Source organism: Anguilla anguilla, chromosome 14 (genome assembly GCF_013347855.1).
Source record: "Anguilla anguilla isolate fAngAng1 chromosome 14, fAngAng1.pri, whole genome shotgun sequence".
Taxonomy (NCBI): domain Eukaryota; kingdom Metazoa; phylum Chordata; class Actinopteri; order Anguilliformes; family Anguillidae; genus Anguilla; species Anguilla anguilla.
Window position 1 is genome coordinate 22,590,300 of NC_049214.1, and position 27,988 is coordinate 22,618,287.

The 27,988-nt window shown below is 40.7% G+C and overlaps 1 protein-coding gene across 4 annotated transcripts; it reads left to right on the top strand.

Annotated features, from left to right (window-relative positions):
• Positions 1 to 269: 269 nt before the first annotated feature.
• fsd1l (fibronectin type III and SPRY domain containing 1-like) lies at positions 270 to 27,971 on the top strand. 4 transcript variants are annotated; one of them, XM_035390387.1, is made up of 14 exons: positions 270 to 426; positions 12,106 to 12,201; positions 12,516 to 12,647; positions 14,599 to 14,700; positions 16,087 to 16,109; positions 16,972 to 17,093; positions 19,598 to 19,807; positions 20,081 to 20,179; positions 20,662 to 20,791; positions 22,403 to 22,435; positions 24,095 to 24,192; positions 24,728 to 24,979; positions 25,585 to 25,673; positions 26,174 to 27,971. In XM_035390387.1, the coding sequence occupies exons 1-14, from the start codon at positions 412 to 414 to the stop codon at positions 26,294 to 26,296; spliced, it is 1,524 nt and encodes a 507-aa protein (XP_035246278.1). In that variant the 5' UTR covers positions 270 to 411; the 3' UTR covers positions 26,297 to 27,971. The 4 variants fall into 4 exon arrangements, with proteins under 4 accessions (XP_035246278.1, XP_035246279.1, XP_035246280.1 ...); XM_035390388.1 differs by lacking the exon at positions 22,403 to 22,435; XM_035390389.1 differs by lacking the exon at positions 22,403 to 22,435 and having other exon boundaries at positions 24,098 to 24,192.
• Positions 27,972 to 27,988: the final 17 nt, after the last annotated feature.

Sequence of the window (27,988 nt, forward strand, 5' to 3'; positions counted from 1 at the left end):
TCAATGACGTGCACTAGTGCAATGAACAATCTTTTACTTCCCGTAGAACATAAAATATGAAACAGCTGGCTGTCAATCCAAGTTTGCTGTAGAAATTGTTAGACGAGAAACACAAGTTTAAACATTAGCCACATGTAAATTTATATATGCGTAGAAATATGTCATAACTGACCCATGGTCTTAAATAGACATTTTAATCCTGGCTGTTAACTCGAATTTCGTGCCAGTCCCTATGACTGGACGCCACTTCAAGTGGATACGCTTCACTTGACGCGAGAGAATCCAAATGCATTGCGCATGTTCGTTGTGCTCCGCCTTGTTATACTGTTGTAAAATCGTCTTCATCTCTGAGAAACTTGCACCTTACATGTACTGTATTTAATTTTTTTTTTCGTTTTCGCTGTCCTCAGTATGGACTCTCAAAAAGTAAGTGACATGTCTTGTTTTGAAATCGATTAACAAGTGCAATGAGTCAAGTTCGTGCGTTGCTACAATGTACATCTTGCTATGATCTGCACCGTTAGCTAGCTAACCGGCTAGCAAATTATTGTGCTGGTGTGTGTGCCAACCGAATCAAACACCGTTTAAAATGTAAAATATATGCATGTAAATGTGTAGATAAATAAACAGCATGAACACTCTTAGTGGACTGTTAGCCCTCCATACTTTGGAAGTGTTTTGATAGCAATATAAATATAATCTATTGTCATCCGCTAGCTGACAAGCTTAACTAACGCCTAATCGGCGAATGTATAAGTACTTATTAATAACTACAGTAACGTTACATAACACAGAGTATTGGGGCAATGAAGTAGCGAGTAATCATGCATCAATTCCTTTATGGTCAATGTAATTGAAATCTCGTGTTGACTCTTGTTGAAAAACAGCATTGCATGCTGCAACGCTGGACTAGCTGGTTAGTTGTGATATAGGCTATTTCATGGAAAAGTTATGTGTCGGCTTTAAAATGGAATACGTTATACCAATAACGGGTGTGCGGCGATCAGTTTAATTGCCTCTGTAGATAATGCTCGCTCCCTATTATTATTTGAAGTCTGAGCTAATAAACTTGAATGGGGATTCAGTCCGCCTTCCGGCGCAGTTTCTAAGTATCATATGTAGCCTATCAAAAAGAGCTTCCAGTGATTTTTGAATTGTCACATATTTTCAGTGGGACTGTCCAATCTTCTCTGTGGAGGTAAAACTTCTTTTCCAGCAGCTGCTCAGTGGAAATAAAATCCATGTCAAAGATTAAGCCTCTATTTTTAGGTTTTGCTGGGCTATTTTCATGTTGGGGCTAGCAACGTTAGTTGTTAAAGCCAATTTGTACTCGCGTTAGATGACTGGTATAATCGCTGTGTGATAGAATAGCTTGATACTGGCGGTACCATACGCGTGCATGTTTAGCAATACAACTCATGAGAGTGTCGTGAAATATCTACAATTAAATAATAGTAAAAAGAGTTACTGGATATTATTTTGTTGCAGTTTTTTTGGGGGGGATTGGCGTCTTGGTGGTATGGCAGCAGTAATTCTGGAAGTATTTCTGTTGGTGGTAGGAGGGTTCTTGGTCATTTTTACTGTCGTATTTTGTTCAGATTTATTCGTTTTTCTAAGTGACACTTGTTGCTTCATTAATGGAAACAGAACCAAATAGGGTCATACAAAGATTCGATCACATCAAAACTTTTTTGTCTTCTTTGATTTGTAAAATGATATCATATTTCGGCTTGTCCCGTGTATCCTCAGAATGTCATGGAAGAATTGTTACTTGTTTTTATTTTCTGTTGTGGGAAAAACATCTTTATAAATTTGGGCAAGGTTTCCAATGAGTAATCAATTTGACATTATTAGTTTAGGTTGCATTAGTATTGAAAGTGGAATAGCAGTATTAATCTGAGAGCATATTACGATATAATATGAAGTTACGGCAGCTTTGGCTTTGGATGAGAGCAGTCTTCCAAGCTTGAAAGTGTAATTCATCAGGTGTAAAATAACCTCTTTCTTAAATATTTAATGTTTAGGAGTTTGTTACATGATATCTTCCTGTAGTCATGGCTGCTCATTTGGTATGGATTTTTAATGTAATGGGCACCTATAGAGAAGAAAAACTGTCTGTTAATTAAAACGATTCAATGCTTTTTTTGGTTGAGTTCAACTTTAACTCAACTTTAAAATCACAATGTATGAAACTCATACATTACAATCTTTACAATATAGGCCTAGTTCCAATGTGCTTTTGGATCTGCCTTTTCTATTACATTCTAGACATTACGCTCTTGTTCAGAGCAAATGCTCTTCTTTAATTCCGATAAAATAGACAGCTTATTTACACAGATACAGAGTTTATATTGTTTTTGCATATAGCCTAATCCATTTTTTCAGCTGCATATTTACTGAAGGATTGAAGTTATCTGACTTGCTCAAAGGTACAATGGCAGTGCCCTGACATGGGAATAAAACCCACAACCTTGGAGTTGCCCATTTCCCTACACTACCACCCATGAAGCGTTAACATTTTAGGCTTGATGCAGTATTTGGCGATTTCCCCATTTCTGCTTGAAGATGAAAACAGGGGGTCTCTTCCACAGCATTCTCTAACCCTCTCTACTTATAGTGAAGTAGGCTACACTTAAGAGGCTCTGTTTTGTAATCGGAGATCTTTTCCGTTACTGTACCTCTTGATGAAATTTCATCTTGCACAGAGGAAGTGTTAACCTGTTATATGTCAAGGAGTAATACCATACGCGAACTTTCCCACTGGCAAATACAATGCATTTAGGCTATATTTTTTATGATTGTTTTTGAGGGGGAATGTTAAATAGTTTAATGTGTAGGTGAAGTGCAATGTAGTATTTTGTATTAGGAACAGCTGGGGCTCATTGCACTCCAGGGGGGTGTACCTCATGTATTGCATATCTCATCTGTATCACCCCATTATTCCTCTTCACCCCACTCCTCTGACTCTGAGTGTCTACTGTATACAAGTGCTGCACCAAGCATATTGACATTTACCAGTGCCAGTGGTGTACTGTCTTGTGCCTTGCTGGTCAGAATGCCACAGAAATAGAACTGAGCCTAGAGCCAGTACCCAGTCTGTTTCCTCCTGAGCCCATTTGCTGTGGCTGCAATATTTAAGTTTAAGACTTTATTCTAGTAATCCCCCCTCTGTGTTCTTTTTAGTGTTTCTTTTCGTGTTAGTGTTATGTTGTTTACAAATGGGTATTACTTTTTCATATCTCTTCTCTTCCTGAGATGGTTGGTCAGAATTTTTTTTTTTACCAACAAATAATACTTTGCAGTTTCTTCTGCTGTACCTATTGATAATGTGCACAAAGTAAATACTTTCCAGCATATAAAACTGTTGGACACATTTAAGTCATTACATAAGTTGTGCACCAATATTAAATCAAATGAGAGCATGGTGTTAAAATTCAAAGCAAACCATGGGAACAATGGAAATGATCAACATCTATAAAGCAGCCTGTGTTTTAGTGTAAACAAAGTGTCATCTCCTGACTTTACATGCATCTAAGATGGGATTCATTAAACCTCATTGCAGGTAGGTCAAACAGTGCCTTTAACAAAATAAAGCAATAAATAGATAGTACCAGTACCAGACAGTACAGTGGGGAAATTAGATAGTCAGAGCAGGAAATTAAATAGTGTCACACGGCACCATATAGTTGGGGTACTGATATAGTTAGATGGCAGTATTTGACTTCTTTGTGGGACTTTTCTACTTACAAAAACATTGTGAATTCAATGGATGTCCTCCAAGATCTGACCCTTGCAATGAAGATTATAGGCCAACAAGAATATTATGTTTGTTTTCATAATATTCCCAATAGGTCATAGACATTCTGGGCACAGTGTAATATATTTTCCTCCATTTGGAACTGTTTTTAGAGGAAATATTGACATCTTCCTTTTCCGTGCTAGAATTGTTATTTAAAGAGATATTCGTTCAGTATTTTTTGAGAAATTGACCTTCCACCATACTCAGTGTTATTAACAGGTTTTCTTAAGGTGTGTTTATATCATCAGTACCAGGATATGGGATCCATTTAGCCATTTCACCATTAACCGACTGTAGGCAACACCCTCTCCGTTCAGAAAATATGCTTGGTATACCCTGCCAGTCAGGTATATACAGACGTAAGCATTGTCTATAGGCCTTTCTTTATGTAATGAAATTCCCACAGGGGGCAAGCTTGAAATGTGGAGTTTGTTGTTTTCCCTTTGGGGGAATGGGGGCCCTTTCTAGAAACGTACCCCACAAGGCACAGGCTGAATTTTTAACCCTTCTGATCCCAATTTATCCGGAGAAGTCCTCTCTGATTCTGCCTGTAGTAACCAGCCTTCATAGAATGGGGTGTGACTTGAGTTTCCATGTGAACTAAACATCATAACAGGAGAGGTACAGGCAGAGCTTTCCATATTCGCCATTCAAATTAAATATGAACAGTTGGTAAGAGCAAATTTGCTTGATTCTTAAATCCAAGCATATGATTTATCTTATATTTTAAATTAGCCCTTAAACTGACCTGTATTTCAGGTACATTTGAAAAGATGTAAAGTATAACTATTTTTTTCTGCTATCAACATTACATCAGTTGTTTGCACTGCGTGAAGGATACACAAAGTGTAATCCAAACTTGTTTTATTAGCATGGGTGGTGAAGATAGGATGCTTATTTTGTTCTCCTGTGGAAAGATCCAAGTAAAGAACCAAGGGTCTTTCTGTGTGCCCTTGCATATTCTTTGCTAAAAAGAGTTCAGCCTATAATAAGTAATCATGAGTCTCCAGTCCTGGCTACTGAGAGGCATTAGGTCTGTGTAGAGAGCACATTTCTTTCCACACAATAAATGGTTGTCATGCATTCAAATATTTTGTCACAGATGTATACAAAATGTCAGTACCTCTTTAAGTTTCATTCTCAATTTATATTCGTAGCTATGTATCTGTGAATGGTTTGATAGTGTGCTTGACAGTGTGGTGTCTCTTAAGATGTATTTTCTGTGTTTAAATTGAGTGGCTGTTGAGAGCACTGAGTTGAATTAGAATGGCTAATTAATCAAGGGGCTGCAGTACGTCAGTACTCTCCTCCATAATCCTCCAACAGTGATCAGAGAAGGTGGGTGTGTACCGTGAAACTGCTAACAGACTTCTATTTGAGTGGCAGAATAGTTGTGAGGAGACATCCTGGGAAACCAGTGAGGCTTCAGAAGATATGAACAGCTACTTTCATTTTGTCTGTTCATAGACCAATCACAAGCCTTTAAAGCTCAGCTTGAGCTGTTCCCTCAATTATAAAAAATAATTTTATCAATGGATGTGTAAAATTTCTTGAGGCTTCCAATTAATGTAGTCTTTTTAAAATAAATATTTGGCAGTTAACCTCCAGGCAATATGTGTCTGCAGTTATGATAATGAATTTAATTTAAAAAGATTAAACTTTATTTAAATCGCTATGGATACAAGCCCATGACCGACAGATAGGAATGACCGACAGATAGGATTTCTGAGAAGCCCTGGTATTGATACAGGGCACCAACATTCTGAGAATAGCAGGCATGTCATCAGATTAGTGAACTAAGTGGATTTAAGCCCCATCCCTTGCTTATTTCATATACGTAAGTGGCTGCAGCACACACATTATGTAAGCTTGTTCATACACCTAAGTGAAGTCATAGTAAATTGCCACTGTAGGGGTCCAGAGTCTCTTTTTAGATAGTGTGGGTATATGGGGTAATGAGGATGGTAGCTCAGTTACATGGCTCAGTTACATCAGCAATGTCTGCTCCTCTCTTTTCTACTCTTGTCCCCTCCCAAGGATATAATGAACAGAAAGACACAGTGACAGTCATAGACTTCTCTTCCTGTACTCCTGTCTCACAAGACCTTGCAAACCATTCAATCAAAAGTTTGTCTGTTGTGGTATGAAAGGCATGCTTGAGTGAAGAAATTCTGGCTGGTCAGCACATAGTGTGTTATTTTTGAACTGCATTTCCTGGTCTCTGGCTATTGAGTATTCATCAGTTTAATGTGCTAGCATTTAGCAGAGTACAGAGACTGTGAGATAGCATGTGAACACCTGCCGCAGAATTTTACATCACCCATGGATAAGCAGTAAGATTGTGGTTGGTTCTTGTATAATGGGACTTTGGTCTGTAGCTCAGTAGGCTAATTCTATCTCTTGTTGTACATAACGGTTGGGGGAGGGCTGTGTGGTTCATAACCTCCTGAACACTTACTTAGCATTACCAATGCAACACACTTTTACACCATCTATCGGTACTGTTTTCCATGTCTAACTTTTAATATGAGTCATTTTCCCAATTTGGGACGCCTGTTTACTGATGGAAAGCATGAAGACAAAATCGTACACTCATTGGTCTCTCGTTTGGCACACCAGACTTAGGATGTGCATAGGCTTTGAGCCTGTAGTCTTACCACTTGTGCCCATAAAGGACACCAAACCATAGGTTATATGTTCTGGCCATAGGTTATACATTCTGTCTGACCTAATACCACGTATTTAAACATGAATCCATGTGATTTTTTTAAAGATCACATTTTAATTAATTTTGTTATATCCTGCATGTGCATGTTATCCATAATTCTCAAATAGTTTTTGACATTCATGCATTTTACTATAGCCCAATACTTGCTGCACTTATAACACATTGTTTTTAAACTATTATGTTTGGAAATACTCGGAGGACTATAGATGTGGCAGGTTTGATCAGAGCTGTCTACTAGAGCTGATAAAACACTTCTAGAGACAAAAGCTCACCCAACACTCCCCCCAAATTGTTAACACTAATTAAACTAAGTGAATGTTTGTCTTTATGTAAGCCCTCAACTTAAATAAAGCTCATTTGCAGCATCAGATAGTAATATTGTATATTGTGAGACACCAGCCTTTAAAAATGGATGTTTAGTTTAATCAAAAGTGTTTATCAGTTTAATTAAAATTTGTATTTAATGTATGAGTTTATTTCACAGGGACAATGCACATTAATAACATTTTTATAAATGTGCCAGAGTTTTTCATCTGTAGCCCCTGGGCTACATGTCTTTGGACACATTTTATTAGCATTACAAGTTGATTAGCAGACAAGCTAATAGTGTTTTGTATCTTGAGTGTTTATTCTCGTTGGCGAATTTGAGTAGTCAAACTGCACTTCACCTGAGGAGACATGCTGTAAAACAGAAGGCTGGACATGAAAGTCATCAAAGTTAACATGCAGGGCAGATATACATATATGCTGCATCTGCAATGACTTCTGGGATTTTTTATTTTTACATTGCTGCAGACATGGAAATTAAGAGTGCTCCAGTAATGTTAAATAATTGTTGGGTACTTTGTAGTCAGATGTAAAAGGGTGGGTCTACACTTCAAACTGGTAGATGTATTCACAGAAATGCAGGTAAAAATACAGAAGGAGTGCCAAAACACCTGTCATTCTCCTGTGTTACCTTGTCAGTAAAACACTGTGTGCAATACCTGCTTTGAGAGTGGACTTTCTTTTTATTAAGAAGCAAAATTGTGGACCTTATTGTTCAGAACAGGAAAAAATTGGATCATATATTTTCCCCTTAATACATTATAGACTTAGTCAGTCTATTATCTGTATCTCATGCTCTCTCATGAACAATAAATACAGAAGCATCTGCTTGATCATGGATGGCTGTATGATCTCCTGGCCCCTCTAGAGACAGGACAGCAGTGCATTGTGGGCCATCATTGTACAGCTTCTTGTCTAACCCAGATATCATACAGACTTCCACCCCCTTCAGTGCTTACATTAAGCAATTACACTGCACTCTGCTACGACCCCCGCTTCCCACCCCCATCCCCAGTAGAAATGGGAATGCCCCTGGTACAACATAAATGGCAAATGGAAAAAGATCAGACCACACCTCCTACTGTAGAGCCGGAGCCATTTGTGTTTGGTGGATATCTGATACTCCCGCTCATAGCCTGTGTGTATACTGCAATGTAGAATATACAAATCATGCTTTGTGTGTGGTTTAGTTTTCCTGTTTTTGTCTTAAATATTCCCACTGGTGTATTCTAGTGTTTGTTTTTTTGGTCGGTGGAATTAACGTGGACATGGGATCCATGTGGTGAAGGTATATTTTATCACATCCTAATAATAATATCCGTCAGATTGCCTGTCAAAAGATTGGCTTGCCAAGCCTAGAAGGTCCATATTTTAATGTTATCTTTACTTGAATACTTATGTATTTTAGGAATGTGTTTTAAAAAGTTAAATAAAAACTTTAATTAAAAAATTAATTAAAACCAGGAAAAAGATAATCACAGTAGTAAACATAGGAATATTTCCATATATATGAGGAGAAGCTTAGAATATTGAAGAGCAGAGAGGAATGTGTACCCACTAATAAAAATCACGGAGGACTGTCATGGGGACGGTAGTGCAGCATAATGGTTTGGGGAAATTGGTTTACAACTCTGAGGCTGTCGGTTCAATTCCCAGGTGGGACACTGCCATTGTACCTCTGAGCATGTCACTTACCTCAGTTCCTTCAGTAAATGGCCAGCTGTATAAATGGACTGTACATTAAAAAAAAACTGCGTACGCTGTTCTGGATAAGAGCATCTGATAAATGCCTGAAAAAGTAATGAACTGTAATGGCATTTCAGAAGCCCAGCTTTCAGCGCCCTGAGCCAGCTGTTCCCGTGTGCACAGCCGTGTGAGTTTCCCTGCAGCACGCCAAGTCGCTGTCATGTCCCCTGTGGTGAATGGAAGCTGGCTACTCGTTAGCGCTAAGCAAGCAGCAACAGCGGCACATCACAATACTTCAGCATTAATATCACATGATGGATGACTAATTGTCTTGTATTTGCCTTATGGACTTTGCCTCTATGACATTTACCTTTTCTTCGAAAAACGCCTTTGGCACAATGAAATGAAAGACTTAGAATCACTTAGTATTTCATGATTGCCATGCATTACAGATTCTGCTTTTGAACACTTCTACATACAACCGCCATCACCCAGCAGCATCTTTCATATCCTGTAACAACAGAATGCTTATCTGCAAATCTGTTTCCAAAGATAAGTGAAAGAAAAATTGCAAGAAACCTAACAGTAATGTCAGTTGGAGCCTTTTTCTCACCTAAAGTGATCTCTGTTGTTTCAGCTACTTTTTTGATTAATATGGGCTTTTGTCACATTTTCAGTCTCTAAGATATCTCACATCACATAAAGGTAAATCAAGGCTTATAGTAAATATGTGCAGAAGTTTGAAATATCTATACAAGGAACAGACAATGCATGTAGCCTAAACCCTTCTGATTAGCTGCAGGATTATTTACAGTAATTACATAAAAACATATTGTGTATAGTGTATAGAAAGGCCTTTCTTTGAACAATTAAATACAGTAAAATCTCTTCAGTCTTAATTATTCTGTTTTGAAAGTTAAAAGCGTTTATTTTAAGTAAACCGGAGACTTTATGATAGCAATAAACCCCAATGTTGTGAGCTGAATGTTCTTCTATGCTGTAGACGGAGTACAAAGGACAAATGTAACAAACAACATGGATCGGCTGCGAAGTTTCTGCATGAGTAAATATATAGGGCGAGCAGAACAAGCCTTTAAGGTTGATTTCATTCTTGTGAACTGAAAATAGAGCAGTGGTGGAATCCAGCTACCTCACTGTTGTACTGTTATAAGGGCATCATACATTTACAGTCATGCGCTCTGCAGTTCAGTGTCAATGCGAATAGTATGGGTGACGGGTAGTTCCTGTGGAACTGCAGTGAAAGCTTATTGCTGAGCATCCCTGTGTTATTGACTTAAGGGGTTTTTTTTGTAGCACTGTAATGAAATTACAGCAGCACAACCTTTGGTGTCCTCCTCTGAAGTGGACTGGCCCATTGTGCTAATGGTATTGGGTCCAACACTCAGCTTATTGCATGTTGCAGTGTACTGTGTCTGGAGACATCAGGGTAAAATACGGTCAGCTTTAATGGTCACATTGGGTCAAATTTGCTCAGATCTCTAAGGTGGCAACAGTAATGCTGAGTCAGCATCTCTCCAGATGTAAAATAATATAAGACCAAGTGCCTGTTCACAGCGCTGTACTGTGTGATGCACAGTCCTGGAGCCACCTAGCCTGTGCTTACACTGTTACAAAACTGCAGCTGCATTGGTCTGTTTGTCTGTCAGTGTACAGAAATCTGTGACTTCCACAAGGTTAAAATGTTGTACTTTATTTGATAATGTACTATAGTTTATTTCATAGCAATATGGAAACAATTTTGTTTAAGTTCTCTGAGAATAGAGCATGAAGTGAATTAAATGAATGCAAGCTGACTTCTCTTCTCGCTATAAAACACAACCCCTGCTACTGTTTTTACATGTAGAGAAATGTTCAGTTTTTAATGCAATTATATGGTATATAGGCCTACTTAATTGTTGTTGGAATTCTATTTATACCTGGGAACAACATTTGGAGGTGTTTAAAAAAAAATTTGAGGTTTTAAAAAAATCAGAAACAAAATTATTCCCCTGCCTACATGAATGTGACAAGTTGAGCAGAGTGTGACAAAATGAATGTGACAGGGGGAGCACAGAAAATTAATTTAAACACTTTAACATTTGACTGTATTTTTTTGTCATTTCATTTTCAATGAAACCACATTTTCTTTCACCCTTTGTGTTTTTGAGTGTTTTTAAAGATCTGGTTGTATGGTCCATGTCATGCTACATTAGCACTGCTGTTGGTGTTGACCAGCACATTTGTGGCCCTTTTCCAGACAGCTCCCCGCATGTCCATATGCCAGTATTTATAGTGAACAGGTCATTTGAGGTCCTGTGGCCTATGTGGGGTGCGTCTATAGAGCTCCCAACATCACATGATCAGATCCGTTTACACCACCATGTTAGCAGGAAAGCTGTCAGGCAAAACGATTGAGTGTGAATGGCGGCAGTGTCACATTCAAACCCACTTCAATCAAAAAGACATTGATCGGTATATGAAAAAGCTTGACAGACTAAATGTCAGTGACCCTTATCATGCTCCTGGGGTGCTTTTCACACCAATCAAAACTGCAGAAAGGGAGAAAGTTTCTGACCTGCAATTTTCCAATATGTTTAACTTCCTGATTAACTTTCCGTCCATATATTCCACTGATTCTTTAAAGGCCTACTGTATGAAGTCTGGAAGGCTACAAGTGGACAAAGGCTGGATTTGCCATGAATGTTTAGGTGTGGAGCATTCCTTCTAAAAACTCCGAGGTCAAGAGTAATGTTAAGTGCCACTTGACATTAGCAACGGAAATTATCAGAATAAGGGCTGTGCCCGACAATAGGTACTAGCTTGATTTTAATGTTTGTGCTATCACATGTTCTGTATTCAGTTAAGCATGGGTTAAACATAGGTCGTTGGGGTAAAAGTGTTATTTTCACGCATTCAAAAGTAACATTGGTCTCGAATAAGCTTTGAAGGACCACTTTATACATGTAAAGCTAATATTATGATGAACCGTCATCTTAATTTGGTTTAGCTGCAGTTAGCCTACAGGTGCCATTATCAGGTGCCAGAAATCCATTTATTCTCCTTGCATGGTATTTTGGGATATGATAAAAAGGTCTCCCTTTTCCATGCTCCCTCTTGTTCTAACATCCCTGGGCACAACAACAATCTACCGTTTAAAAATTGAAGTAACAAACTAAACTAATATGAAAATAATGGCGCTGAATCAGTGGAGGTCCCAAATTCCTGCCAGTATTGCTTAGTTTTGATGCATGCTGGGATTGTGTGACGTCAGCTACTGGTGCTTATATGACGTAGTTCAGTTTCGGATTACCTTTGGAGGAAAAAATGCTGCAATGGCCATTCGTAAGAATCTATGAGTAATTTTTTGCATATAAAACCACAGGAGAGCTTTTAAAAATTGTTGTCTATTGTTTGGTACTGAATTGTGTAAAGTCAAGCAGTAAATTCAGGATATAAAAAGTCCAAACTGGGATCGGGTGTCTATAGAGTGTACTGGAGTTGTGGGTGGGGGAACTAAAAAAACAACCTATCTTTGATAAAAAAAAGATGTTCTTCTTTCTTGCAGGAGGCCCTACAAAGGATAGTCACCACATTGGCCAATAAGAATGAGGAGCTCCACAGTTTCATTGACACACTAAGCCACTCACTGGCAGGGCTACAGGTACAGCTGGAACCCATAATCATTATGCACTGAAATTGCATGTGTAAAGTTCAGGCAGTTTTACGGCACATTGTGCTGTAAGTTATACAGTGTTTCAGTGTCCCTGATACACCTGTTTAATCTGTCACTACCTATTCTTTTTGAAATAAACTTGTGATTCAAAACAAACCTTCCATGGAGACTTTGTCATGCCCCCCTAGTGTTTTTTTCTGGCCAATAACCAGACCATTAGAGATGAGCCTTTCTACTGTGTGTAATACAGAATGCTTTTTTCAATGGAAATGGCATATAAAAGCACTGTCTGATTATCTTAGATCAACTCTGCACAAGTGCTTTCAGACGTGGAAGAGGAGTTTGACACCTTGCTCTCCGTCTTGGACGAGATGAGGGAGAGCATGACCAACAACATCAAACAGGAACAGGCCCGGAAATCGCACGAACTTCAGGTGACGGCGCTTTCCACCCCTCCCCCCACAACCCCGGGGACAGGAAACTGCACTTCCTGTCAATTGCACCCATGGGTGAAAGTGCACCCAGGGCTGTTCTGAAAATAACTGCCAGTAGTTTCCATTAAAATAGTTATTTAATGTGTGTATCTGATTAACACACAAAAATAATTTTATACCTTTGGGAAAAGGAATATCTGTTAAGGAATCCCAAGTATGAAGTTTATTTGAACTTACAAAGACACTCCAAGAAAATACCTGGCACATCCACTGAGGCAATTTCTCATTGTTTGCATTTTCTTATAGCGCCCTACTGGTTGTAATAATAAGAGACTATACTCTTTGGTTGCTAAGCTCATGAAACCTATTCGAGGGCAGATTTTGGCTGTCGTGTGTCGTGTTTTCCTTTCACATGCATGGTGGGATAGGGAAGAGACCTGTATGAGCTGTGTGCTTTCCTTTACCGTGCATAGTGCGATATGGAGGAGTCTGATGTCTGTGCTGTTGAAGCACAGCTCTCAGAGGCCACGGTGTGATGTCATCGTGCTGCTGTGGCAGTTCTCAGCCCAGCCCACTAAGTCCAGTGAGCAAGAACAATGAGGCAGTCTGAAATTCACCCAGATAAGAGATTAACCATTATTTACCAAAGCGGGATGGTATTTTATTTTTCATTACATCAAGTTCACCACACATGAAGTGCCAACTCCACAATATAACATCTGGCTCTTGCGAAGAGTTTTAGATTGGGGTAGAAATGAGGGCAATTGTGGGAGTCACTTTTGCTGTATCTATAGTGATGACCAGTGGTGGAAAGATGGTTGAATTAGTGACAGCTTCAAGAAAGACAGGGAAATAGCCTGCCAGTAGTTTCAATATCAATGTCAGTAAGCAAAGGCATCAATAGTTCTGGTAAGTCAGATTAGATCCCTCCTCTAGTTAGACATTAAGGTGTAACTACCTTCTGCATAAATATTTATGATACAAGTGTTTATGACATTTTGGCATCGAAAAGGTGATAAATGTTCAATGATGGTGATATATAATGTAGTTCAAAGGTTCCTCAGAAGGTTCTGTTTACAAAAAATCGAAGCCACTAATCACTTGCAGGTGTTAATTCTTAGAAAAGATCCTGATTTTGCCCAAAAGTTTAGAGAACAGGCCTAGAACAGCAATGCCTGAAACTATCAACAACAAATAATTTTTATTTTGCGTAAAGGCAGTAACTTGGTCAATTTTAAAAAATAAGTTTAAAATGTACTGTTTGAAGGTAACTCATTAACAGTGAACAGGTGCCACGTTTTAATGGTTTCCATGTGGTGTACCATTTTTTACATTTCCCATGAAATCAGCACTCACAGAACAAATGCGTCAGTGTGAGCAAGTGAACAAAAGAGAATCTCACTCATTCAGGCTTTGTTCTCAATGTCCCGAAAACCTGCTATTTCAGTGGGAGCTGAAACTCTATACTGAGCTTTTGAGCGACAAGTCTGAATGAAATGCCGGTAAGTTCTGGTCCAGTTCTGAGTGACTCAGCAGCGGCATTTGGCAAGTCACCAGAAAGGGATTGAATTTGTCCTTCTGACCATCACTGAGAAGAACAGAATTTATACCGAGAAAAGCCATTAAATCATCAGAGGGACATTTCATTGCCCCATGCCAAAAACCAAAGATCTGAGCCATCGTTAATGCTAGCTTATTATTTCACTGAGAATTGTTATTAACTCAAGTGAAATGTATGTTTAATTACTGATTTAAACCCGAACATTCTGATACGGATGAGGTCCGATTCTTCTTTCTTTTTTAATTTCTTTGTTTTTATTTATACAAAGTTCCAGTCTTATACAGTATGGGTCTATGGAGTAAATTGAGCTCTATTCTTATATTTCTTATATTTTGTTAATTGTGAATAGTTTCATATGTTTTTGCTTCATTTTGTTTGTTTTATTTGTAGAATCAACTCACACAAAGCACCAATGCTCTGGAGAGCTCCGAAGAGCTGCTGGAGTTTGCAAACAGTGCCCTGGATATCAAAGAGGAAGAAGAGTTTGCCAAGGTAGACATTGCAGGAGGGGCTTGGTGGGGAGGAGAGATGACATTTTCCCTGTCTGGTAGATCGCTTCCAAATAGGTGTGTCTCTTGGACTGCTGGTCGAGGTGCCTGCAGCTCCTAAAACTCAGTACAGAGGGGACTATCCCATGTGACAGTTCCTGTATAATCCAACATTGAGGGGAAAGTAGGTCAGCAGAATGGAGTACTTTCAGTTGTGAGTTTGAATGTAAATCCAGTCTGCGTGTAGCTCCAGTGATGAAAGATGAAAGAGCTGAACCTCGGGAGTTATTATTATTGACATAAAGGAATACGTTGCGGTCATAGCTGATGGGAGTAAGCAAGGGTAAACAAGCAGTTAATAGGTCTCTCTGCTCTTTTAAAAGCCGAAGTCAAACAAAACGTGCTTCTTGTCCTCAATGGTAATTATGCAGGAACACCCAATACAAAAACATTTGAGGACATGTTTAGGACATATACGTATATGGCTTCATATTGTCTTTTGGGAATAAGTGATCATGCCCCCGGACACACCCTGTGGTGAAAAGGTAAGCTTTGTTGTGTTCACGCGTGAGTCCTCGCAAGGTGAGCACCCTGATATTTGCGTACACCTGCTGAAGCGCATAGACACACCTTTGTTGAACAATGACTCAGTAGCTTTCTCTTGCATTCAGTATGCCACTCTTTTCTTGTCTGAAACTTGTCTGAAGGTGACCCCGTTAGTAATACTAAATCATTAGGTGGTCACATTTTTGCACCCATAGTGAATTTTTTCATAGGAAATTCACAGCAATAACAAACTAGCCACAGTGAGCAAAATGGTAAAAAACATCTGCTTTCCCTATTTTCCCTTGTTACTAAAATGTGCAAATGAGGTAAAAATGAGAAAACATGGTAATCCACGTTTATTGAAAAGCATGTAAATCCACATTTATTTATTTTTCTGTATCTGCCATAGGGTTAAATGCTGGGAACTCTGTCTTAATTCTTTTCAACCTGTAAAATAATTAATAGCATTAATCCATCATCTTTATAGAAGCGGGCAGGAAACAGATCTGTTCCATTCCAATGGTCTGGCATAAAATAGTTGTGTATAATTATGTTTTTTCCAGGCCGCCATTGTAAAGGATGGGAAAACACGCTTGTTTAATAAACTGAGCCTTAGGCGCAAACTTATGCTATTTTAAATGCAATAACTCAAGCAATTTGTTCACATAGGAGTGGCAGCTCTGCAGTGTCTTCAGCTTCTTACTCTGTGTGTGTGTGTCCAGTCCAGCTGCATCCGGAGAACTGCATGCCCAATTCCACCTGCATGGCTGAACTAACGACTCCTCTCCCCCCCCTCTTCTCTTCTGCCCCCCCCTCCTCTCCTCTCCTGTCCTGTCCTACAAAGGCTGCCAAACAGATCAAGGATAGGTATGGTACACTTTTCCCTTCTTCGCTGTGCCCGTGACTCTCCCTGAGGAGTTCTGTTGTGATGCTGTGTAGAAGGAGGCTTTCAGGCACATGGGTGTGTTTGAAGGGTGAACAAAAGGATTATTCAGTGATAACCAGAAGCTCTTTGTGTCAGTTTGAGTGAAGCTCTGTAGGAATTAATGCATTCCTCTGTTGTGGGTTTTTTTTTTTTTTTGTCTAAAGACCATACTGATGAAGAATATTGAAAACATATAAAATAAAGTTCAAGGTGCAGAAACATAACTGCAAATGTTGCAATTTAAAAACGATATTTACTCATTATAGTTTTCATTACTCATTACTCATATTCGTTTTTAGGCGGAATTGCTGCTGAAAATTGATGTGTGCTAACTGGAAAAAATATTCAGGAGCACATCTACTAATAGGAATGCATTTTCAACTTAGGGGCACATGTGCTCCTAGGAAAAATGTTAGTGTAGAGCTCTGTATGTGTGTGCCTACAGCCCTGCATGTGTAAAGAAGCGCATGTTTGTGTGGAAGCATGTACATGCATGTGTGTGTGCACATGCGTGCGTGTGGTTAGTGCCCTCCAGGTGAGTGAGGCTTGTATGGCCTTAGCAGAAGCTCAGTGGGTATACAAGCGAGCATGTGTGTGTGTGTATGTGTGTGTGTGTGTGTGTGTGTATGTTTGCGTGTGTGCACGTGTGTGTGTTTGTGTGTGTGCGCACGTGTGTGTTTGTGTATGTGTGTGTGTGTGTGTGTGAGTGTGTGTGTGGTGAATGCTATCTGGGTCAGTGAGGCTTGCATTAGCATGTCTGCTCAGCAGCAGCAGTGGAGTGGTCTGACTCTGGTGTCCTTTCAGGGTGACCATGGCCCCTGCCTTCCGCTTGACCATGAAGCCCAGGGCCACCGACAACATGACGCACCTCATGGTGGACTTCTCCCAAGAGAGACAGCTGCTCCAGGGCTTGAAGTTCCTGCCAGGTATTCCAGGACTGTAAACATGTGACTCAACTTACCTGTGAACGCAGGCACACAACAGAGTGTATAAATGTCTCAAGAAGGTAAAGCCTACTGCTGAGCCTCCGTTCAAGGGTTCCAAACAGGATGTGACATTTGACACCCCCCCCCCCACCCCACATCTTTGGCAGGGCCATCTCTCTGGAAACACTGAGAGGGTGAACTCCTCCCCGTTTTGTGTCACATCAATTAGAATGCAGGCAGTAAACCAAAAGAGGACCGCCTCAATAGTGCCTCAGAGGGTAAGCAGTGGCAGCATGAAGTGGCAAGCCACGGTGTTCACATGGGACTCCTGACCTGGTGAAAGCATGACTACGCGATGCCAATTTGTTAAATAGCACCACCATGGTTTTTGGCTGGACCGCAACAGCGGGGCCAGACCTACAAACGCAAATGTCTGTGACTGAGTGATGAAGTTACACCATTGGTTGGCCGAGTTATGAAGTTACACCATTGGTCGGCCGGATCACGTGTTAGGTCCAGCGATATATTAGGTTTTAACCTGGTCTTGTTTTCTGTTGTTTGCGGAGGTGCTGATGTAGTCAGCGGAGGTGCAGTGCTTCCACTATTAATACCTGGGGGGACCCCTGTTATTCATAGTGGGTATGCAAGTGTCAGCCTGTATAAAATCTTATTCGCGCAGAAGCTGTTTGTCAACCGAGGGGCCTGAGAGCCAGGTTGTTCACTCCTTTATTAGGCCAAAGGGTGTGTTCTGGAGCTTTGAACAGTCTTCTGGAGACTAACGGTCTCTGCCTGACAGAACGTGCCCCATTATTTTAACCCAGCCCCCATTGGCTGAAACTGTAAGCAAAGTACAGCGCAGATTAATGGTGGAACACCGGTCAAAACGTCTGCCTCTCTACAAGGCGTGACAGAGAGATATGTGAATATGTGAGCCCTTGCGTAAGGGTGTGTGACCGTGCAAATGGGTGACTTGGCGTGATGTGATGCACTGTGATTTTATTCCCGCTGGAGTATTTTTGAATTTGTGGTTCTGAAGATCTGTACGGTTCAGAGTTTTGTGTTGGAAGTGCACTGTCCCAGGGGCACCTCACTGGACCTCAGATGCCTCAAAGTTTGGTGCACAGCCAGAGCTAAAAATAAAAATGGAGCAGAACAATCCCTCGGGAGCTAACCTGTGAATATAGAGCGAGGCCATTTGGTTAAATAACTCTGAAGGGGTTGAATGAAATTATGAGATGACTGGTGCAGTGAGCCAAAGGTTTTGGTGGATAAGCTTGGTACTAACCTGGAATCTGTGTGTGATGGCAGTATCTATGAAGCCACACTGCTGTAACATGTTCAGCTACAGTTTCCCTGAGTAAAGTTGCGTGGAGCCGACCTTCTGTATCCGAATGCAATCTTTCATGCAGTTGTAGTGGCTGATCATTTTTCTGGCACGCTGGTGGTTTATTGAGTATTGTCACAGAGAGGGAAACATAAAATGCGCTAATCGCACTGGAGACGCTGCAGCTCTGGTTGCCCATAGCATGCCGCCTCTGTACACTCTCCTTCAGTAACAGGCCAGCTCTGAGTTTCTGTGCATCTCTGCTATTCTGAGCCGCATGCTCAGTGGCCCATGGTGGCTCATGGTGAGTCATCGTCCCGTTAAGCCTGCAGAAAAACAGGCTGCAGAGCAGAGCTTTTTCTTTCCTATGGGCCACAGTGACTTGCATACTCTGTGACCCCAGTGCCTTCACTCCTTTTCCTTGACCTCTCACATCTCTTTGAATTTGCCTTTAATCCAGCCCAGCTTTGTCCGCGGCACAATTCTTTCTCATTTTCTCAGTGCCTTGGTGATGTACTAAGAGGGGCCTCCTGCCTCTCCTCCCTGTGTGAAAAGAATTCCCTTTGAGGCTTCCTCCAGGCACGGAGGGACAAAGAGCGCCCCTCCCCTCTTGCACTGTTTTCCCAAAAGCTGACTCAGTGTGGCCGGCTGGCTCCTTGTTTCAGCCTAAAAATTTCTGGTAGTTCCGTCACCATAACGACAGCGCCATCTCACCATGGAAAAAACATTTCCTTTATGATGATGGGAAGTTCTTCACATTTAAAGTTCAACTACTGCTGGGAGTGCAGTGATGTCATAGTTTATTTGACCTGCAAGGAAAATATGATTTTTTTCAGTCATCAGCCCATTAAAACCTTGCGCTGCACAGAAAACAAACAATGGTGGCCCTCCAGGACTGGCACCCGTGCTGTAAAGCACTTCAAGGCCCAACCTAAACATAAGCTTTAGTGGAACCAGAGTTTAATATTGTACATCAGCATTAATATCTGTTGTTCTTTTTGCGTCACAAGAGTCTAATATGAATAGACTCCCACAAGCCCCCTGCTGTATTATTGTGAATCAATACAGGTTGATTTTCTTTGTTTGGTCTCTTTTTGTTTTGGGTTTGATAACAAAGAAAAATAATTCAGTATAAAGCATTCAGGCTCATTATGGTAACATATTGCTGATTTCCTTTCAGTCCCCAGTGCACCAGAAATAGAGATCCCAGACTGCCTAGTGGCTGATAACGTTATCAGAGTGGCTTGGAGAATGCCAGTGGAAGACAGTAAGATCGACCACTATATTCTGGAATACAGGAAGACAAACCACGAAGGGCTACCAAGGGTTAAGGACGAGCGCTGCTGGGAGGTGGTGGAGAACATCAAAGCCACAGAGTACTCTCTATCAGGCAAGTGTAGCTCCATTCTCTCTCCCATAGGCCTGGAGTCTAGTGAGAAAATGGCTAATGTGCATTATTCATTTGTGTTTGTTGTGTCCGCCCCCCGCCCCACTCGGTGATTGATATTCATGAAAGGTGTACCCCAGAAATGCTATTTTTGTATATTGCATGTAAGATCCATTTTTAAAAGGAAGCCATTTTTTATTAGTTATGGATTTTTAAATATACTGTTTTCAAAAAAGTCTAGAACTGAATGTGTAAATTATTTATTTTCTCTTCCAGGGTTAAAATTTGACTCCAAATTCATGAACTTCCGCATACGGGCCTGTAACAAAGCAGCAGCTGGTGATTACTCTGACCCGGTAACCTTGGAAACCAGAGGTGAGGCTGGTCCCTTGTGTTGTCTCTCATATTTATAACTTGCAGTCATGTTGCTTTACCAGTGTCCCTGCTGGCAGTAATAGGATATTTAGATTTAACAATGAAAATAAGGAAGGGGCTCAGAAGTAGTTGGGTTTGTGTCTTCCAGAGTTTGTATGTGCTGTTCCCAGAGTACTGCAGGGTACTGCAGCTAGCTTCATACTTGAACAATGTACCTGATTTACTCTCATAAATGTCCAGCTGGGTAATGTGCAAACTGCAATGTAATGCTGTTGTTAAAAAAAAATATTAAGCTCCCTGAGTAAGGACTTCTACTAAGCAAATAAAACAGGCTTGAACAGCAGACTTATACAGTAGACATCCATCAGATCAATTGAGAACCATCTCTATGGCTGTACCTGATAGGGAGTCTTTGAGTAATTCCGTGTAATTCTGTGTTTAAAGTCAAGGCTGTCTTTAAGCTCCCCCCTGTTGTCCCTCAGCATTCAACTTCTGCTTGGACTCCACGTCCTCGCATCTAAACCTGAAAGTAGAGGAGAGGAATGTGGAGTGGGACCCACAGGGAGGCAAAGGGCTGGAAAGCAAAGTGAAGGGCAAGGAGAACAAGGGCAGGTGAGAATGATAGGTACTCTGGGAAAAATTCACTGTTGGGATTTCCTTGGTTAAAGAGCATTTACCATAACTTTCATCTATCAAAATTAAAAACAGTTATGTTTCTCATATTCAAAGTTCACTCATGGCCGTAGTTAATTCGTTTTAATCAATTTAATGACAATAAGACAAATGTTTGTAGCTAGTCACAGCTAATCTGTTTTAACTGGACAATGTTGTCTGGAGGTAGTTTGTTCTGTTTCTTCATTGTCATTTGTATCATTAGATGATTGTACACTTGTGCAAAGTGGAATTTGTAGCTAACCTAAATAAGAGGAGTTAACGAGTTAACGTTAAGCTTTTTAGCTACTCGGCCAACAATCTAGCTTGCTATGTAAAGTCAGCATTGAGTTCTGACTGATTGAAAACATTTGCCTGCTGTAGCTAGCTCACCAATATATAACTGAACCCCACTAATCTGGGTACTTTTGCCTATGGTTGGCTTTGACATCTAGGAAAGTTAAAAGTCGGTTCTGAGTTGACCGGAAAAATCTCAACCTGACCTTAAGATTATGGTGGAGGAATCATTCTGAAACAAGTGAGGGTCTAAACCCACCCTTGGTGCACTGGCTGAGGTGCTTTTAGAAACACTGACTGAATCATGGCCTCACAAGTTTTTCCTCTGTGTCATCCTTTAATATAACCTCCGCTGGGATCATTCCATTGTGTCCACTGCCTCAGTAGAAAAGCAGTTGGCTAGTAATTTATGGTTGACATATTTCCAAAACTGGTGCTTTCACAGATCAGTGATCCCCCAAAGATGGATAATTTAGGGACTTTATTGTTTGTTTTGTTTTCCCTTTTAACTGCCATTTACCCAACCTTATTTGTGTCCATAAAAGAGGAGCGAAGTCCGCTCATGAATAATGCAAGTGTCTGCTTGCTAATGTTGGCCGGAGAAAGGTTGAATGAATCACTTTCTGTTGGAGTGGGAGGTTTCATTAACAAAGGTGGAAGGGGACACTCAATCCCCTAATGTTTTATTAAATGCTGCCTTTTTGGTTTCAGCATCTCCTTGCACCACATCTGCTGGCTAAAATAAAATTGGCACTCTGAAACTATTGACATTGTCCCATATTTAAATACATCTACAAAACATTAAAAATGACTATTTTTTCATGCAGCCAAAGACATGTTCAGGAGCAGCCATTGCCATGAGGTCATCCTATGTCAGATTTCAGCCTGTGACTGCAAACAAGATTCAACAGGCTTGTGTTTACCCAGCGACGGTGACACCTGCTGGTGTCTTTAAGTGTAGCATCCAGCCATGAATTAATATTTACTTATATAGTTATATACTTATTACTTATATGATTAATCTGTTTCATTATTAGACTTTTAAAAAAAATGCTCCTATCACATATTCAAATGGAAATAGGTTCCTCCTTAAAATATAAAGTGCTGGCAAATGAACCATCATTTTATATGATTCAGTCTTAGTTCCATCAGATTTTTGTATTTCGAAAAGGGTTCAAAAATAGTGTTTTCCTCTGAGCCTGGTGCTGTTTACCCCCGGATAAGATGGGCACTATGCCTGTTAACCCACTGCTGTTTCTTTTTGTCCACCAACAGTGCTCATCTTACCAATCTGAAGAACATGTCAAGGTGATCCTGTGCCTCCTAGTGTTAGGACTTAGCTTAGTTTTAGCAAGGAACTGCCAATGATGGCTTTCTGAGGTGGCCAGCGTTAAGCTGTTTTTTTATCCAATCACTTTCAGGTTCTTGTGTTCATAGTTTACAGTTTTTAGAAAACACATACCTCCCTGAAACAGACTGGGTAAAATTAAGCGTGGTGTGTTTTGCTGTGTGTTGACAGATAACCAGGCTGAAATAGTCATGTATAGATGGGATTTTGCATATTAGCAAAGTTTATAGAACATTTTTTTAATGAACTGTGTGGGGTGGTCGCCATGAAAACAGTTCCATCTGTACATGAAAGTAGTCCTAATTTCTCTCATAGTTCAGGGTGCTTCTTTCCCCTTTCTTTTCCCTTTCCTTAAAAGAAATGGTGACAAAATGATCATTAACAGCTGGTTTGGGTCCATCAGCTTTTGGTCAGCTAAAAAACGTTGTAACATGGGAGTAATTTTTGTTGGATATTTTTTTCATGCTTGCAACCAATGCTTTTTGGTGAGTAAGAACTGCATCATTTGACAGTGTCAGCACAATGTCTTTGTACATTGATCTATTCCATCTACAGATGCCAGGTTTTCAACATTGTGCACAATTGTCGATTACTGAAATATCAAAAACAAAAATGGATCCAGAATTTGTGCCTGCTCATTAAATTAAGTGATGTTAGGGAGACTATGTGGCACAGTCAACTGACTTTGATCTGCTGTGATCTGTTATGCTGTCTGCTTTCCCCCCTGTATGAATAAAGTGGGATACAATATAATACAAAAGCAGGACAGAATGTCCGCTGTCTATTTTTAGAATAAGAAAGTAAGGTAGCCATATGAGATCACTTTGCACCACCACAATCAAATATGACTTGGTCTGGCCTTGTCTGTCAGTTGGTCCTGTACCCTTGGGTAGGGGGGTCACTCATTAGCCAGCTGTTCCCGTAGTTCCCTGCCAATGTGTGGTATGCAGCAGATGGGTCCTGGAGCAAGAGAATCATACAGGGACACACCCTCTGCGGCACCACAGCTGACACCCCACAACTGCCACAACCCTCAAAAATCCCAACAATGTCCATAATAAACCAGACAAGCAACCAGGATCAAGAGGGTTATTATTTATAATTTGGATACAGACAGTTTGCTCCCATCACTTATCGCTCCATTCAGATCCTGGCTACTGACAACATATGTGCACTCTGTTTAAACCTTTTAAGAAAGAGGCATTACTCCATTACGTTCACTTTCCTTGTGATGTCAATTCACTCACCTCTTTATTTGTAGATTTTCAGTATTTAGTTGCCAATCGCAAAAAAATGTATAATAAAATCTTGTTTTTCGACATTGTGGCTTTTAGTTTATACTTATTGTCGCCATTTCTTTTTTCATGAGTCACTTTCTTTCTCATCCTGTTTGCGGTGTACACTAAAATCTTGAATGTGAATTTGAGTGGACTGGACGTTTTTGGGACATAAGAAATGCAGGCATGCTGTATTAGATCCACGATTGGTCACCATTTAGAATAGTGTCTTCTGAATTTTTTTTTTTCTCTAATTCCTTGCATTTTGAAAGTCAGTGGCACCTCAAATACCACAGCTGCTGTGAGCTGAGCTTGTTCTTGGTTCTGTCCTGCTTGCTGCAGAAGTGGAACCCCTTCGCCAAAACGCACATCCACCACAAGGTCACCAGCGATGAGGGGAAGCAGGGACCGTTTCACAGGAGAATCCTACACTGTACTGGGTAATCACCTTCAATCCTGACACTGATACCGCAGTATTGCATTTATATACAGTATTATAAAGCTTTTGTTTTCTTATCAGGCACCTTTGTCTAGAGCACAGAAGCTGCTCTAGACAACAGAAGCAACTATGTTCCTTGGAGCTACAATGCAACAGATTTCAGTGGTTTTTTAAGTGGTCTGTAGCACCTTGAATGGTATTGACTGGACCATGTACTCCAGTCTCCTCCCACAGTCCAAAAATATGCAGATTAGGCTAATTGGAGATTCTAAATTGCCTATAGGTGCGAGTGTGTGAGTGAATGGTGTGTGTGCCCTGCAACTGATTGGCAACCTGTCCCGGTGTGTTCCTGCCTCTCACCCAGTGCATGCTGGTATAGACCCCCTCCCCCCCCCCACCTTCACGCGAACCTGACCAGGAATAAGTGTGTTAGATAATGGATGGCCGAATGGATGTGGTGAACAGAACAGAGGTGCAGGTTGAAATGGTTGCCGTGTGGGGGTATCAGGGTTTTTGTATCTGTCCTCCCCTCTCAGGGGACACCGGCATTGAAAGTGGGCAGCACTATTGGGAGGTGAAGGCTCTGAAAGACTGCAAGTCCTACAGCGTGGGAGTGACCTACAGGAACCTGGGCAAGTTTGACCAGCTGGGAAAGACCAACACCACCTGGTGCATCCACGTCAACAACTGGCTGCAGACCTCCTTCGCCGCAAAGCACAACAACAAGGCCAAGAGTCTGGAAGTGCCCGTGCCTGACCGAATAGGCGTCTACTGTGACTTTGATGGAGGTATAACCCACTGCTTGACATTAAATGAGTTAACGTGTGAAGAAGGGTCTAGACTTGTATCCAAACAAGTCATAATAAATAAAGGCCTGACTGTGAAGACCATGCTGACCATGTGTAAAACATTATATGGCTCTGTCAGGCTCAAACGGTGCAATAATGTGACAGATGTACATTTGTTCTCCTGGTAGCTCGTTTTGTGACACTACATTAATTATGGACTATTGTAACCCAAGCAGGAAGTGGCTACCTGAATCTTACACTCACTGATGGAAGGGTTAAGTCCTGCTGTTGTGTGTAACAGGTAGTGCAGAAATGAAGTACATATATCATGTGTCCTTAAGCCCTCAAAAAACTGTGGGGTATCTGATACCCTAAGATTGTATTTCAGCCATTGTGTTCATTCTTCAACCTGACTGTAGTGGTTCAAAAATGGTTTTGTATTTTCACAGGATATCTTTTGAAGTACATTTCATGCTTTATAGGTTGCCTGGAGGATTGCATGAGATTGAGTGTGGTTGTATACCATTTCTGTTATAGTACATGTATTTTCATGAGTTGCACACTATTGTCCTAAATAATGTATTTTGTTTTTTTTCTTCCTTCAGGTCAGCTGTCCTTTTACAATGCAGACAGCAAGCAGTTAGTTCATAGTTTCAAAACTAAATTCAGCCAGCCTGTTGTACCAGCCTTCATGGTAAGTTCGGGATTGACCTGACTACACAATCAGGAACATGTGATCAGCATGCACTGGTTGGTCAGTATACAGATGCAGAACCTCAACAGCTCAGCTTGTGGGCTACACATGGAAAATAAATGGTGGCTGGCTGTAATTGATTCAGAGGATGCATGTGATGCTGGTTGCCTTGCCAAATGTATGTAGGATATTGTGGAGTTTGAGCTGGCCTACAATCACAGTTTGAGAATGAGGGGAAAGGGGGGGGGGGGTTGAGAATAATTAAAATGAGTGCAGCTTGATTTGCATTGTAATTTGTTTGAGCTTAATTCCTTTTATCTGTGAAAATATAATATTTGTCCTGTAAGTTTTCTGATGAATGCCCACAAGAACTGCATGGCTTCTAGCACAAACTACACAAGTAAAAGAAACTGTAAACCTGTCAAGAAATAAAACTGATGCATGTCAAAATGTCAGGGAACGCAGTACTGATGTGTGCGTACGTGTGTGTTTCCCCGCAGGTGTGGTGTGGAGGTTTAACCCTGTCCACAGGCCTGCAGGTCCCCAGTGCAGTGAGGAGTTTTCAGAAGACTGAGAATGGGCTAGGGGGCTCTAACAGCAGCCTGAACAGCATGCCCCAGTAGCTCGCAGGAACCAGGAACACGCCCGCAAACTTCACGCTTCCTGTGCGTGTTATGTTCTTCCTGTCAGTTCTGAAGAGTACATCCAGACTTGGACCCTGGGGAGGCCCAAGGTCCTCAAAAAACCGGGGTTCTCATGGTTTGGTAAAAAAGCCCGTTTGGCCTTCTCTGTCACTGCACCTGAGCTCCGCCCCTTAGGAAGCGCCATCTTTTACATTTCCATTCGAGAAATGGTATCAGGAATGCTAGTCACTTAATCAGGGAATAGACAAGAGTGCACTTTTTTCATTCGTGTGTTAGTCTGAATGCTGCGTTTTAGATTTGGTTCTTAAATGGGTGTTTCCTGGCTTGAGAAATCCTGTCTGCTTCCAACTGACACCTGTGTAATTAATGTATTTATTATTATTTTTTTAGTTGGCTTGTTTTGTATGTATGTACGTATATATGTATGTATGCGTATGAGTGCAAGGATTAGTGCGAGCGACGTTTAACTTCTTCCCTGGGGCCTCTGCTGCAACGCGCCACTGAGAATGTGGACCTGAGGATCGCACCGGAACGAAACTGCACATTTGCTCTCTACACCAGAAGATGGTGCACTTCAGTCACAAAAACTTGCAGTCCTGTGTGTGCAACACTGAGTGGTGCTTTTGACGCACCCCTCATATTATTCACCAAAACCACTGCCTGGAATTGTCCCTCGAGGAACAAGGCTGGCACGCGGACTGAAGGCACAGCTAAAAAGCAAACACTGTGGCACTGTTGCTGTTGTGAATCACATTTTTCAACAACTACTCAAATGCTGCCCGGTTATCATTGTACATTTGAATAGAAATTCATGACATACCATATTCAGTTAAATGGTTGGCCTTGAAAGAAATAAACACATTCATAACTCTTTGGACAGAGTTGTTTATGTAATGGAGGGTAACCTTTACAAAAATGTTGGTCTGTTGTACTGAAATTAACAGTTTCCATTCAAGCGTTTCCACTACCAAAGATGTTTCTGTTTTTTTTTGCTGTTTATGTTAACATCAAGAACATTAGCCACTTGGTAATGGCCCATGCAATACTTTATGTTCTGTGGCATCATTTCTAGTGTCCCCACATGTTGAAAGAGCTTAATGACTGTAAGGAGTAGTCCTTAACAGGGAAGACTTTGAGTTGTATCGCAAACAGTTCTGTTTTTGAAAGCTGCTGTTTAATTAGTTGAAACTACCTTTGGATTTCCCCTGAGAGTCCATGTTTCCCGTAGTACCTTTACAGAGAAGAGGGTGAATACGTGTCCCTGGACTCATTAACCCAGGGTTTAGTAGGAAGTTCATGACTTGCACTGTGGTCTGTGAATCCCTACCTAGATTTTTCAATAAATTTGGCTAAAAGCTGTAATGTTTTGTGTATTTTCCATCTTGATCTATGCTGCTGTAATGTGGAAATGCATGAGAAAACTAATCCTATGGATTCAGTATGAGGGCCAACATAGTGAATCAAATCTATATCTTGTATTGATTTGATAGTGATATTTTATTTGGTGTGTGATTCTTTTACGAACAACAGATGAATATGTTTGCCTATCAGCAATTGGGCATATCTGTATGGGAATATGCAATTCAGGCGAAAACGTTGTTGAATGACGTGTATTGTAAGGCGATAGACGGAATAAAAACAAAAATGCTTTCAACGTGTCTGTGTCGTTTT

Excerpts from the sequence above, each read along its gene's own strand:
- fsd1l (XM_035390387.1), top strand. Across the intron at positions 14,701-16,086 it reads AGGAAGAAGAGTTTGCCAAG|GCTGCCAAACAGATCAAGGA; the intron begins GTAGACATTGCA and ends TGTCCTACAAAG. Across the intron at positions 24,193-24,727 it reads AGAATCCTACACTGTACTGG|GGGACACCGGCATTGAAAGT; the intron begins GTAATCACCTTC and ends CTCCCCTCTCAG.